We start from the raw sequence: 15,292 nt of genomic DNA, 5'->3' as shown, positions 1-15,292 counted from the left end.
ACACTGAGCTTTTTTGCCATTGGATGTGCACACTGTTGATCATTTCTTCCTTTATTCACATTATTACAAATGGCAGAGACATCATTTTGGATTAGAACAGAAGCAACAAAAATAAGCCTGTTGAGTACATGTTTTCTACTTTGTGATGAAAAACATAATAATAATACGAATAATATTAATGATAGTAATAATAATATTTTAAGGCAAGCACATATGATTTTCTTTTACCATTGTAAATGTACTACACTGTAAAACAATTTACTATATAATTTACAGGAATTACCTGGCAAAAAGGTTGCCAATAATGTACTGTAAAATGTTGTTAATTGCTGTAAAGCAAATTACAATAATATACTGGAAAGCAATTTACAGATAACTGTTGTGTGTCATTTTTTGAAATTATACTGAATTAAAGTATTTACCTGGCAACTAGAGTTGCCAATAAAATCCTGTAAATAGCCCCAAAGACAAGATGCTGTTGTAAAATAGTTTTACAGGGAAATGCTGGAAAACATGATCTATTATAATAGCAATATTAAATATAGCTACAAGCAGCGACGACGGGCCCAAGCATCATGGGCCGTTTCGACCCGGTGGCTTTCGGTAAACTTTACAAGTTGGACACATGCATTTGGCATTTTAAATTATTCTAAACAATTTTGAAGTAATCTGGGTAAATATAAGAGGACTATTTTAAAGTCTGTTGTAAGAACCACACTTCCTGCTACCAGGTGGTGGTGCTATGATGGTGACCCAAAATAGTCACATCAATGTGATCAGCCCCCATTACCAAACATACAACTCAATTTTAATCTAAATCACACAATGTACGCAGAAGATATGAGACACGTCCTGTTTGCCTATTTTTGCCATTAATTTGGTGAATCGCCTGTATAAATAGCCTCTAAATTAGTGTTGGGCAAATGAGGACATAAATTAGGTTAGAATACTGCATGTTCGCCCATAGAATAATTATTCAAAGCATAAATTACCAACTGGTTAACAACAAACAACTATTTGTCATGGTTCCGGCATTTGTGCTGGCTCATACTGTTGTTTGTTTTTCTCTCTCCCTCGTGTCTCAAAGGTGGAGCCGGCACGCGATCAGCATTTCCATGGGAATGGTGATCTGTCTCGGGGAGATGCTGATCACAGCAATGATTTACTCGCCCATTACCATTTGCTTCACACTGATTGCACTCCCTACTTATTCCTTGTGTGTCACCTCGTTTATTTGCCCATTTATTGTTCACTGTCATGTTAACTGTACTCTCTTGTGTAGTTGGAGCATGCCCGTGTGTCTGTTGGTTGCCCCTCTGTAGAGATGCTGTTACCTTCCTGTTTGCCGTCGCCCTCGCCAGTTCTGTGCCCAGTTCATGTGGAGAAAGATTCCTCAGTCTCTGCCCGTGTCTCGGGGACAATATCATCTGGGCTTTGCTTCGCAACACACCAGCTTCTCAGACTCTCTTCGGATTGTTCCTGACTTCCACAAAGCACACACTTATCATACGAACACACCCTTCACTAACCCATTGCAGCGCTGGATTTCAGCCTTTTGCAGCCGGTATCAGGTGCGCCTTATCTTGACATTGAGAACTTTGTTAATAAAACCATTGAACTGTCATCTATGCTTTTGGGTCCTTTGTCATCCCCCGCCCGTGACACTATTGATCCACGACCTTGCCACAACGTTGTCATGACGGACTGGCACCGTTCCAAAGATTAACTGTACTCGTTGTGGCAACGGATACAGGAATTTCACTTTTCCGGTTGTCACAACTAAAGTTTGGTCATCAAATTACACTGTATTTAGGAAATGGCCACGTAATTTGGCTAGCTGTAATTACAAAATGGCTGAATTTGCTGCTGCTTTTCTCAAATTTTGCAATGCAATTTGCTGTATTTTTTGGGGTTGTTTTGCAGTGAAAACTCACAAATCATCATTATATACCTCTGTAATTGTGTTAATTACATTTTAAATTTGATTACATGTAAATATTTTAGTGCATAATAACTGAATATGCAGTTAGAAACCAAAAATTAAAAATGCACACAAAAATATCATACAATTAGGTGAAAGCTGTGTGTATTGAAAGACCCTTAATTATTAGGGGTCCAAGCACTGAAAGTGCAGGAACCCTGTTGTATTTGTACTGATTTTCTGTTTATTAGGGGTCCAAGCACCGAAGGTGCAGGAACCCTGTTGTATTTGTTATGATTTTCTTATTATTTTTAGGGGTCCAAGCACTGAAGGTGCAGGAACCCTATTGTATATGTTATGATTTTCTTATTATCAGGGGTCAAGCCCTGAAGGGGCGAAAGACCCCTATTGTGTTTTCGTTAGTTTTCGTATTATTATTCTTCTTCCACTCGAGCCTATGGCAGCCCATAGAACCGCTTGCGGGAAAGTTATGAAATTTGGCACACAGATGGAGGACAGTCTGATTTTGCATTTTCTGGAAAAATTACTTTTTCGAACTCGTCCTAGGCCGTTTGTCTGATTTGCATATTTTACGAACAACTTGGTGTATTGTTACGAAACTTGGTATGTCTTTGGCACCATGTTCTGAAGGGACTCAAAATATTTCGGGATAGCACCACCTTGTGGTCAAATTATAATGCTATTTCTAAAAATGCTAATAGCTATTGACTCCTTTTGCCTACTGTCATGAGACTGGTCTTGATAGATTCCGTGGTTCATGCCAAGAACAATGATACCAATTATGTCATGATCGAGCAAACTTTCTGTCCGCCATTTTTAAATGTTTTGAAAACCTACTTTTTCGAACTCCTCCTAGACTGTTTGTCTGATTTGCACGAAAATTGGCCTGCATCATCGAGAGGCACTCATAACAAAAAGTTATTCAAAGAATTTTTATAAACCGTACCATTTTCGAATGGTGCTTCAACGAATTCAATGAAGAACACGCAAAATTGAACTTGAGGCTGTATCTCCCCAACAATTTGAGGGATTGGGATGAAACTTGGTATGTGTCATCACCATTAGGCCCTGAGGTTACCTGCAGCGGTTTGGCACACTGCCCCCTACTGGTCAGGAGATTGGCTTTTTTGGCTTATAACTCTTGAACGCTTTCCTGCATGATAACCATCATGCCCAGATACTACCTTAGCAGTTTCAGAACAGCACCACATACTGGACCTAAATTCTAAGAACTAGCTATTTTTAGTTAATTTTAAAATACATCTTTTTTTTTTTTTTTTTTAATGATTGAAAGTTTATTTTTCTAACTCCTCATACACTGTTCATCGGACTCTAACCAAAAACATGTCACAAATCTTTTTTTGCTGCTCATGGTGCCGATAATTGGCTTGACCCCGGTATCGCTGCTTGCAGCTATATTTCTTCTTCTTCTTCTTCCGCTCTTGAGTCTATGGCAGCCCATAGAACCGCTTACGGGAAAGTTATTACATTCTGATCTGTTACCACAGCAAATTTGGTGTCTCTACCTCAAACCCTCTAGCACCACCAACTGCCCAAATTTGCACTCATGTTTATGTTAATAACTTTTGAATCGTGAGTCCTAGGTACGAAAGTCTTTTTTCCTCTGATTCTTTGGCTCAAGACGATTCGATTGAATTTCCATCATGAAAATATTTCCGGCATTTTGAATTTTCTGAAAAACCTACTTTTTCGAACTCGTCCTAGGCCGTTTGTCCGATTTGCACGAATATTGGCCTGCATCATCTAGAGGCACTCATGACAAAAACGTATTCACAGAATTTTGATAAACCATACCGTTTTCGAATGCCGCTTTAACGAATTCGACCAAGAGCACGCCAAAATGGACGTGAGGGTATATCTCCGTAACGCTTTAGCGTATTCATACCAAACTTATTATTTGTCATAGGCACCATGACTCGAGGGTGCCTGCTCAGTTTCGGAACAGTTTCACCTAGTGGTCACGAGATATGAAAAAAACATTTTTGCTTATAACTTCTGAACAGTTTGTCATAAAATCATCAAATTAGATCTCATTAGGTCTCATTAGGTCTCATTAGATTCAGTGGGGTATAGTGAGTCCAATGATATGAAAAATTCCTATGTCGGCCATTTTCATTTAGTTTCAATACAGAATTTTGTAGACACTTGGCGATTGGATCTTTTGAGCCAGGTTAGTAATCAGCCAATAAGAATCTCTCTGGTCACTGGCTAGCCACGCCCTAGCAACCAGCCCTATTGACTTCCATTCAAAAAGGCTGAGAGTGATATCTTTGGATCAGAATATCCTAGAGAAATGACAGTTGGCTTGTTTTACTTGGGTGAGCAATCAGACTTCAAGTATCATCATGCAAACTACTTAGCTGTGCCCTAACAACCATTTCGAGCAACCTAGCAACCACACCCCATTGACTTCCATTCAAACTGGCTGAGAGTGATATCTTTGGATCAGAATGTCCTAGAGAAATGACAGTTGGCTTGTTTTACTTGGGTGAGCAATCAGACTTCAGGTATCATCATAAAAACTACTTAGCCACGCCCTAGCAACCATTTAGAGCACCCTAGTAACCAAACCCTATTGACTTCCATTCAAAATGCTTACATGGGCATCTCAGGATCAGAATGTCATAGAAACTTCTGGTTTCATTCATTGGACTCAGGGTAGCAAGGAGCCTTTTGAGTATCACCGTGGTAACTGCCTAGCAACCAGATGGGGTTACCTTAGCAACCAAGTAACAAATCCCATATCTCTGCACCAGAACATCGTAGCGACTTCCGGTTTCATTCATTTGTCTCAGGGTAGCAAGGAGCCTTTTGAGTATCACCTTGGTAACTGCCTAGCAACCAGATGTGGCTACCTTAACAACCAAGTAACAAATCACATATCTCTGCACCAGAACATCCAAGAGACTTCCTGTTTCTTTCATTGGACTCAGGGTAGCAAGGAGCCTTTTGAGTATCACTTTGGTAACTGCCTAGCAACCAGATGGGGTTACCCTAGCAACCAAGTAACAAATCATATTTTTCCCAATTTTCAACAAATTTAGTTTAGGCAATATCTATTCTGTCATTTTGTATTAGTTGTCGTCCACTGGATCATTTCTGTCAATTCTGATTATTTTGCTTATTTCTTCACATGTGCTTGGACCCTGATGATTGCTGCTTGTGGCTATATTTAGGGGTTCAAGCCTGAAGGGCTGTGGAACCCTTTTGTAATTGTAAGTATTTTTATTTTTATTATTATTCTGCCCTAAATGATCATGCAGACCAAACCATAAGTCGTAGAGAGCTTTGACGGAAGGTAGTCCCCCAGGGTACTACAGTGTATCAAAGTTTCGGCCCAATCGGCCTCAAGGTGGCTCTATAGTAATCATGTTTACGTTTTGGCCCATAACTCATAAACCATTTGTCACACACTCAAGTGTCTTACATCATTGGATTCCTTGGCTCAAGACGAACTCCGATTTCATTTCCGTCATGAAAATTTTGGCACTAATTTGCATAATTCGAAAAACCTACTTTTTTGAACTCCTCCTAGGCCGTATGTCCGATTCGCATGAAAATTGGGGAGTGTCTACTATGAACCCTCCTGACAAAAATGTATCAAAGGAATTTTGATTCATCAAAGCTTTGCGAAGATATAAACCAACAAATTGGTCAGGCGTCGTCCATTTTGTACATACTGACCAGTATCTACAAAATGAAAAGGCCAAATGTTACGAAACTTGATACACATAGACAACAGGACATTCTAAGGATGCACGCAAAGTCACAAAATATTTCGCCTATAGCGCTACAAATAAAACCTCATAACTCCGCAACCTTATGATCAATGTAGTTGAAAATTGGTATGCGTCTTGTAGGGGCCAAAGGCTACAATATCAGTTGGACAAATAAAAAACATGGCCACCAGCAGCCAATAAAATTTCAGCAGCTAAATAACATCAAATCTGAATGGCCGACCATTACAAAACTTGAGATATTTGTAGACAGTGTCAGAATGAGGCTGTGTACCAAGTTTTATGGAAATTGGCCACAAGGTGGTGCTATAACAAGGACATTTATGTTTTCGCCAATAACTCTGCAACCCAGTTGAATAATCTCAATAATCTCAATTTTTTTCCTCTAATTCCTTGCACCAAGACCTACACAATTTATATCTTTGTTTTATTGCATTTTATAAAATGTTTCCGCTATACTAATTTTCTAAAAAAGCATATCCGATTCTCACAAAAATTGGTGTGTGTCTACTATGAACCCTCCGGACAAAAAGTTATCAAAGGAATTTTGATTCGTCGAAGCGTTGCGAAGATATAAGCCAACGAATTGGTCAGGCGTCGTCCATTTTGTACGTATTGCCCAGTATCTACCAAACGAAAAGGCCAAATGTTACGAAACTTGATAAAAATATACAACAGCATATTTTGAGTCTGCATGCAAAATCACTAAAAATTCACATATAGGGGGCGCTACTACTAAAAAATGCTCATAACTCTGCAACTGTATTATCAGTGAAGTTGAAAATTTGTATGCTTCTTGAAGGGGCCAAATGCTAACATATTCTACAATATAACTCAGACAAATAAAAAAAGCAGCCAATCAAATTTCAGCAAAATTGCTGTATTAATGGTGTGTAAATTATTGTATATTATCCAATGTTACCTGCTATTGTGAACTACATCTAGGACTCCCTAGGTCAATAATTATCAAAGAAACGTTGAACTTTAGTTATTTATTTAGTTATTTAGGGGTTGCATTTATCATGTGGGTTTGACCAAGTGTATCCAAAAGCCTATAATTCCTAAAATAAATATTCAAGTTTCTAAAACCTTTTTGGAGATTGGGTGTTTGCGGCTTTATAACAGTTAAAAAGTAAAAAAAAAAAAAAAAAAAAAAAAAAAGACCACCATAACAATTAATCCTGTTTCAGGATCGTTGAACACAAGACATCAGAGTCATATTTAACACCAGTTTGCAAATTCAGCAACTTACAAAGTACATATACAGATACATACCTTTTTTGCATACTTTGAAATTTCTTAAAAGGCTTGAACCCCGACAATTGCTGCTTGCAGCTATATTTCTTCTTATTTTTTTTTCTGCCCTAAAAGTGTCTGGACATCAGAGACCCCAAACTTGGCAGGATGGTTTGAAATCCTGCCCACTACTCAGGCGTACAGACACACCTTTGCCTCTTGGTGGCGCTATAATAATTAAAAATTTAAATGGCTCTGACTATGGAACTGTTGGTCCGATCGACTTGAAATTTTGCATGCAGTTTATTTGTCCAAGGTGTCATCAACGTCTATGAGGACAGTCGCATATTTTGAAAAACATGGCCGCCATCGACCAATCAGCTTTCAGCAGCTTTTATATAGTCAGTTTGTATAATTTGGCATGCACTGGATGATTTCTGTCAATTCTGATAATTTTTGTTATTTCTTCACTTTCTTGGACCCCAATGATTGCCGCTTGCAGCTATAATTTTGTATTAGCATTTTCTGCCTCAGAGAATGCAATAAAACGTATCTAAGTTTAAAATAGACGTACAATAAATCTGTAAGCTAAAAGCACAAATGAGGATTCAATAATTAGGCCTGTTGCCATTATTACATTGTCTGATATTTAAATCTGGTATATGGCCATATACAGCCGTGGCCTGTGCATTTTAAGTCTAGGCCTTCAGTGTGATTCATGCCATTAAGAACACAGTTTCACAAGGAATAAGACGCCGTATGCCCATCATACATTACGTGGCAGTCAACTAATAATACCAATTGACATTTTAAAAACACGTCCACGCACGAAAGCCAGAACCAAGGAGGTCTAATACCAAGAAAAACCTCTCTAATAATATTTGTGATTTAAATTTTGCTTGCAATAAATTGTTTCATCAGGGTACACGGTTACTTTCCAAAACTTGATCTGACACTGAATGCTCAAGCAGCCTAATTTACACTAGAAAACTCCTGATGTTGCTATAACAATGCAAAAAGCACTTACCAATTTGTTTGAAGTGAAAATCAGCCCTTCTTTCCTGCTTAATCAATCGCACGATCATGCAGAACATCTCAGGTTTGTAAATCCATAAGGATCTCTTTCTCAACGGCAATACCAGCAGTGACAGCCGACTCGTCAGCAAGATCTCGCGCTCTTCGCTTTCAAATTACATACATCACTTAAAGTGTGAGTGCGTCACTAAAGGCCTGGACTGGGACATATCCTAAAGACCACACCCACAAGAACAAATAAATAAATCTGATTGGCTGATGAATCTGACAGTCTGACTTTAGATGCCTATTCACTTACACTGTTGAGGGATTCTGTGGAATTCTGAAGGCCTGACGGGGTGGAGCTCAGACTCATGTGCTGCTTTGGCTAAGGAGCATGGCTTCGGACATGCAATTTGTGAAAAAGTTGTCACACTTTGCTTGTAAGCATCAAGGAATAAATTCTGATTGAATAATTTATTTTGTTTTTTGCTATTCATTTGTAGATTAATTAGGAGTGGAAATTGACTGAAAATACATTGGCAAAAAGGTCAATGAGAATGAAAGGATGAACATTTTTTATTTATTAGGGATGTTACGCCAGCAGAGAAGGCTTTGCTGGCCCTGAGAAATTGCCACTGGCCATATACGAACAAATACAATTAGAGTTCATATATTTGAGTATTTATGTACACATTTAAATTCCACAAGTGTTTAAAAAACATGTAACGTATATGAAAATTGTTGCAAATTTTTATCATATTGTCATATTCTGTATATTGCATATATCTACTGTATATAATTGACATTTTTATATCAGTAAAAACATTTATGAACACTTTCAGCATACAAGTGTTCAGCATATATTGCCATTTTCAGATTCGTAGCCTACTGTATTAATAGCACTTCAAATTCTAATCACATATTATTACACAACTAATGGGGATTTTAAGTGAATGTTAGGGATTCTTCATATAAATGCAGGTTTTGTGTCTCATTCTCAGCACGCAGGGTGAAGATTAAACACGAGCTGTGATATATGTGTGCTGTCTGCGGTCTGTGAAAGTTTAGAAGGATTTTGATGGTGAACGCACAAGGTGGAAGAGACGGTACACTACGCTATGGAGATGATACAAACATCATAACATATTCCTTTCTTTGTATTTAACAAGTATTTAAACCCCTTGTAAATCACTCTCATCTGTCTTCATCATTTGTGCTCGCTTCTGGCTTCATGGCACGTGTTTGGTATCATTGAAGCATAAATTCTTGGCAAAGATTTAATCTTTCACCACATCAAACTCAAACACATCTCTACCTGAAGCTGATTGAGAAAATGAACTGTGTGCAGAGTAGGGATGGGCGGATCAATCCTAAAGTATCGATAATTCCGATACTGATGTTGTAAAAAAAATATCGATTCTAAATCATTTATTTTTTGAACTAGGGACATTATTATTTGGTTACCATGAACAATAATCATAAGCTTCAAAGTTAAATAAAATGGATTAGGCTACATTAGCAAATACTTGTGCAGGATGGGAACCATTTCTTCTTCCACTCATCTTAACATTCATAAATGCTGAAAAACACAAGCAGAAAAGCGCTTGCGCCGTCACAAGACTGGTTAAAACAAGAGGGATCAGTGCCTTGTAGAGGTAATGATAGAAAATCAGAGAAACAGCTTCTGGTCATGTAGTCTAGGGCATACGCAGGCATACGTTGTATACCCTCCTATCTGTTTTAGGATTTTGCGTGTGCCCACCTGAATTAAGTGATGATACGTGTGGCCGCCAGAACAACGAGAAGGCTTTTGACCCCGAACTTTTTCAATCTAATAACATGATGCCGCAGTACCGTTGAGTGAATTGTGTTATATTATTATTATTTAAAAAATGTACAGAGATTCTCTCTAAATGCACACGGAGATACACTGGGGAGCACTGGCAAGACAGACAGTCGGACTAAGCTGATCCACCAATCAGAACGTTCATTTCAGACGCGATTGGATATTTGCTAACCAATCATATTTTCCGTTTTAGTAAGGGGCGGGACATTTCCAGCGTCTGATACACAAGCATCCCTGGAGAAACTATAATTTGCACTGCATATTTATTTCCCTGCTAAACGTAAATATATATACATATATATATATATATATGTTTCACTTTGTGAAAATACTGCATGTTATTGCACCCCCTCTTTTTTTTTTTTTTTTTTTTGCCTTTTACTGCTGTCGGTGGTGCCTTTTTCTCGTGATATCAAATAAGTTAAATTTATATTTCTAAGCAGGAAAACAATTTCACTCTACACAGAAAAGCACATAATAGTACACAAATAGAAAAAATATCCATACATTTTTATGTAGGCTGTATATGTTAATACAAGATAATGTGTTAATGTGAACATTACTACTCATACTAGCTACAATGCTTAACAGTTTATTGCGTATTATGGATTAGTTTATTAGTTAGAATAATAATTATTAACAGTTTTCATAGTAGCCTAATAAAAGGAACATTAATGACACCTATTAATTTAAATGCATATTTAACATGAAGTTACCATACCATTGTTCTTAGCAGTGTACTCTACACCATGCCAGCAAGAAACTTACCCTGATATACACTACTGGTCAAAAGTTTTGAAACACTTGACTGAAATGTTTCTCATGATCTTAATCTTTTGCTCTGAAGGCGTATGCTTAAATGTTTTAAATTAGTTTTGTAGACAAAAATTTAATTGTGCCACCATATTAATTTATTTAATTATAAAACTAAAATGTAATACTGTTTAAAAAGCATCCCAGGGTGATACCTCAAGAAGTTGGTTGAGAAAATGTCAAGAATACATATCTGCAAATTCTAGGCAAGAATTTCTAGGCATCTACTTTGTAGATGCTAAAATATAACACAGTTGTGATTTATTTTGGATTTTGTTTAGTCACAACATAATTACCATAGTTCCATTTATGTTATTCCATAGTTTTGATGACTTTACTATTATTCTAAAATGTGAAAAAAAAAAAAAAAAAATTATAATAAAGAATGAGAAAGTGTTTCAAAACTTTTGACCGGTAGTTTACATATTGTATGTTTATGTGGGACTATAATTACAACAGTCCCAAGTTTAATGGAAAAAAAATTCTTGCACATTTTACATGAACTGTATATAAATTTAAATTAATTTTAGAGATTGGGTGCATGCGTTTTTCATACATTTCACAGTATGCCCACCTCTTCAGACACTACTACACCACTGCTTCTTGAATAAATTCACACTAAAATAACAACATATCTAAAGGTGACATTTCTTATTTCTTATAATTGTGTGTAACTGTTGTTAATAAATAATTAAACAAATAGTCAACCATGGTTTTACTAAAGTAATATTGTAGTAACCATGTTTTTCTTTTGTTTTTTGTGCTGAACTCATTGTTTTACTACAGTAATATTGTAGTAGTAACCATGGTTAATTGTGTGGTAACTATGGTTTAATTAAATACCATGGTTAAACTATAGTTACTGTAGTGAAATGGTTAATTTTTGTAAGGGTAAACAAAACAGAAGTCTAATTTTCTGTTTAGGCAAAAAAAAAAAAAAAAAAAAAAATAATAATAATAATAATAATAATGTCTTGAATTATGACTAAAAATATTATTTTAAATTACCAATTTTATCCCAAGTAATCGCAAAAAAAAAAAAAAAAATTTAATAGAAGTATCATATATCAGTATTGACGATATTGGACTTTAAATTATTGGTATCGGATCGAAAAGAAAATACGTGGTATCGCTCATCCCTAGTGCAGAGCTGGAATAGATGAAAGGCTACACTGAAGAAATTCAGATAGAAGATGTTTCTGATTTAATATGTTTTGGTCACTGCATAATTTCCATACTTTTGTGTTACTTAATTTTGATGATGTTATACTCTAAAATCTAAAATGTGTGATAACAAATAATAAAGAATAGACAAGTAGGGTTGCAAAGGGCCAGAAAATGTCTGGTAAATTTCCAGAAACTTTCCAGAAACTTTCCATGGGAAGTTACGATGGGGAATTTTGGAAATATTGGAAAAAACTTTGGGCACTTGGCTATATGCTGCTGCATCTTTGTGGTTTTCTTAACATAGGTCTTTGCACGGTATTTGCAAATGTACACAGCCTTGGTGAAATGTATCCACACATCAGATGATGCACGTGGCATAGTTCTGTAGAATAAGATTAGAAAAAATCTTGTAAAAAACACTAATGCAATGCCATGCACAGATATATAAATAGTTAGCTGAACAATTGGAATATTCTTTTTTTTTAATTTTTTTTTTTATAATTAATAATAATAATAATTTTATTTATTTATCACACATTATACATTTGCACATACACAGTGAAATTCTTTTTTTTCACATATCCCAGCTAGGCTGGGGTCAGAGTGCAGGGTCAGCCATGATACAGCGCCCCTGGAGCAGATAGGGTCAAGGGCCTTGCTCAAGGGCCCAACAGTGGCATCTTAGCGGTGCTGGGGCCTGAACCCCCGACCTTCTGATCAGTAACCCAGAACCTTAACCGCTGAGCTACCACTGCCCCTGGAATGGTAAAAATATTTTACAGTTGATGCTGGACAAATGAATAGAAATAGGCTAGATGAACAGATGAACACTCCTCAATCAGCATGCTAAATCAAACTATAACCTACGTTTTTATATGAAAACAGAAAACTGGCTAGCAGAGGGCAGAAGAAACAGCATCACAGTTGAGCTAGCTAGCACCATGATAGCTAGCCTCTTAAATTGTCAATGAAATGGTGTTAGCTATCTTACATTTAGTTTATCTAATTTAATGGCTAGCTAGCTACTGTATAAACACATTTTGATTTAGTATTTGCTAGTTAAACTTTAATACCATAGATCAAATATATTTACCCTAGTAATATCATCAAAACTTACTTGACTGGATGTAGTCCTTGGGCTCAATGCAGTAGTGTGGCTTCAATAGTCCTGCTGTAGTAAGTAGCCTGCAGTAAGTAGTGTGCTTGTGATTGAGGAATGTGCAGTGTAGAAATTCAACTGAATTTGCATTAAATCTCGTTGTTTTAAGCAAGATTATGCTGCAAGATGTTTTTTTTTTTTTTTTTTAACAACATTTAAGTTCCCTGTTATAGGCTAACTTGCAATTTAGAAAATTTCCAGTTTATTCCTGTTAATTCCCATTAATTCCCATATATTCCCGTTAATTTCCATATATTCCCGTTAATTTCCATATATTCCTGTTAATTCCCATGGAAAGTTTCCAACTTTGAAAATTCCCGGAATTTTGCAACCCTATAGACAAGTGTGATCAAACTTTTCTACAGATTTCTAGTCTTACACTGAGTGGCTGTTCACATTAAGCGCATTTAAGTGTCTGTCTGCGCTGATTTATAAATTATTTCAATGTAAATGTGCGCTAGATAGACGTCTTTGGCTTGTTTGTGTTTTTAGATGCCATGTCAAGTTAAAAAGAACTTAAACTGTTAAACGTCTCGAGTTGAGACACATACGTTTTACTCTTTGTGGCGCTGTGTGTAATTTAATGCAAAAACAAACGCATTCAAGCATGTGTAAATCTGCATTGTCTTGACATTATTCTAAAACATTTTTAAGCAATTCAGGTTAACATAACAGGGATATTTCAAAGTCTGTTAAAAGTGACACACTGCCAGTTGGTGGCACTACGACTGTAACCCACAATAGCCACATCAGTGTGATCAGCCTGCAAGGACAAACATTTGGCTAAATTTTTATGTAAATCATACCATGCACGCAGAAGATATGAGACATTTCCTTTTCCAATATTTTGATGTTAATTTATCATGTCACCATGGCAACACCGTTCGATATATCAAAAATCCTTTTGCAATTTAGCATCGTCAATGTCTTGGCATAATGTCGCCCACATTTGGTACCTGTAACATGAAATCCCTCTGAGGAGTATTTCAAATTCCAGAGCATGCATTTTTCAAACAATCCAAAATGGCAAACTTCTTTTTGGGTAGAGCTTATGACTGTCAGTGCAAAAGTTGTCCAGCTTGATGAGAAAAAATCCTTAGAAGAACGGGGGCGGTGCTAGAGTCAGTGGACATTCAGGACTTAGCCCAGACCTCTGTGGATATGGGGCCATACTTTAATGAAATTTCAGAATATAATGCACTTTATAATAAAAATCTGAATACATCTATGATGTGTCATTTATATAGTAAACTAAAAAAGTCTCACTAACTTTTGTCTCAGATATGCTCGAAGATCAGGAATTGCATGCTTTTACATCTATACTTTAAAACGCAATTTTAAAAAACACTATTTTGTCCCTTTCGGCTTTCCATAGTTTGACACATATTGTATACGGCTGTGTAGAGTTTTCATTGATTTGTCGGGTGCTTAAGTTAATTTACAAGAAAGCAGGTTGTAAACAGGCTAAATGGGTTCTAGAGATGAAAAATAATAGCTAGATCGCCTAACGTTTGCTATGTTTATTGTATCGTCTTTATAAAGAGTTTTGCATGACTTTAAAGCTAGCAAATTCCTCGAATACATCTGTATATATTACTCCTTGTTTTCAGGGTTATACATCTAAATATTTGTTACTTACTGCATCTAGATGGAGCAACTCAACACAGTTTCCAATACACAGCCTCAGTTGCGCGCCTCAAGCTCTTCTTGCATGCGCACACAAAGGTTACATGAGAGCTGGAAAGCAGCTGCCGACAAGACGGCTCGTGGGTACTGAATTAAGTCTGTATTTGGTGTTGTCAATACCATAGACAGGAATCATTCATTTATATAAAGTATATTACCCTAACTTTAAAATGTAATGTTAAAATAATAAAATGTAATATGTTTTCATATCAACTTCATACCCAACCACTGGTACTTATGACGTCACTACAAAAAGATGATCAAAACATTCAGGGCTTTATGGAAAACATTTGTGGCTTAAGTCCCGGTAGCCCAGCCCTGGAGCTGCCCATGAGAGTCTCTGTACTTTCAGTGCTTGGGCCCTAATAATCCATAGAATAACAATAGGGTCTCCGCACTTTCAGTGTTTGGGCCTTAATAATATATTTACCAATATATTGATATAAATTAATTAACCTTTTAGAATAAAAAGTTTTTTGAATTTATTTATTAATAAAAATAAGTCAAAGTTGCTACAAGTAAAACATGTATTAAAACTGACACCATAGTTGATCGTAAAAGCATATGTCACAGTGACATCATTTCAACTTAATACAACCTCATATCCAAATCAGATGGTTTGGTATGATATACTACATGTGGATGTGTCAGCAAACAATTTTTTTTTT

The 15,292-nt window shown here is 36.4% G+C and overlaps 1 protein-coding gene across 2 annotated transcripts in view; it reads left to right on the top strand.

The window, feature by feature from the left end:
* Window positions 1–15,292, top strand: part of st8sia4 (ST8 alpha-N-acetyl-neuraminide alpha-2,8-sialyltransferase 4) — a 98,205-nt gene that overhangs the window by 56,991 nt on the left and 25,922 nt on the right. Inside the window, exon 3 of one of the 2 annotated variants that reach the window (XM_051685230.1) lies at window positions 1,323–1,571. The exons of the other annotated variant lie outside the window; for it this stretch is intronic. Within the exon in view, the coding sequence (XP_051541190.1) occupies window positions 1,323–1,571 (249 nt within the window). The remainder of the gene's footprint in view (window positions 1–1,322; window positions 1,572–15,292) is intronic. 2 annotated transcript variants of the gene reach the window in all.

Source organism: Myxocyprinus asiaticus, chromosome 43 (genome assembly GCF_019703515.2).
Source record: "Myxocyprinus asiaticus isolate MX2 ecotype Aquarium Trade chromosome 43, UBuf_Myxa_2, whole genome shotgun sequence".
Classification (NCBI taxonomy): domain Eukaryota; kingdom Metazoa; phylum Chordata; class Actinopteri; order Cypriniformes; family Catostomidae; genus Myxocyprinus; species Myxocyprinus asiaticus.
The sequence above is the reverse complement of the archived record's forward strand: the minus strand, read 5'-3'. Positions and strand labels throughout refer to the sequence as shown.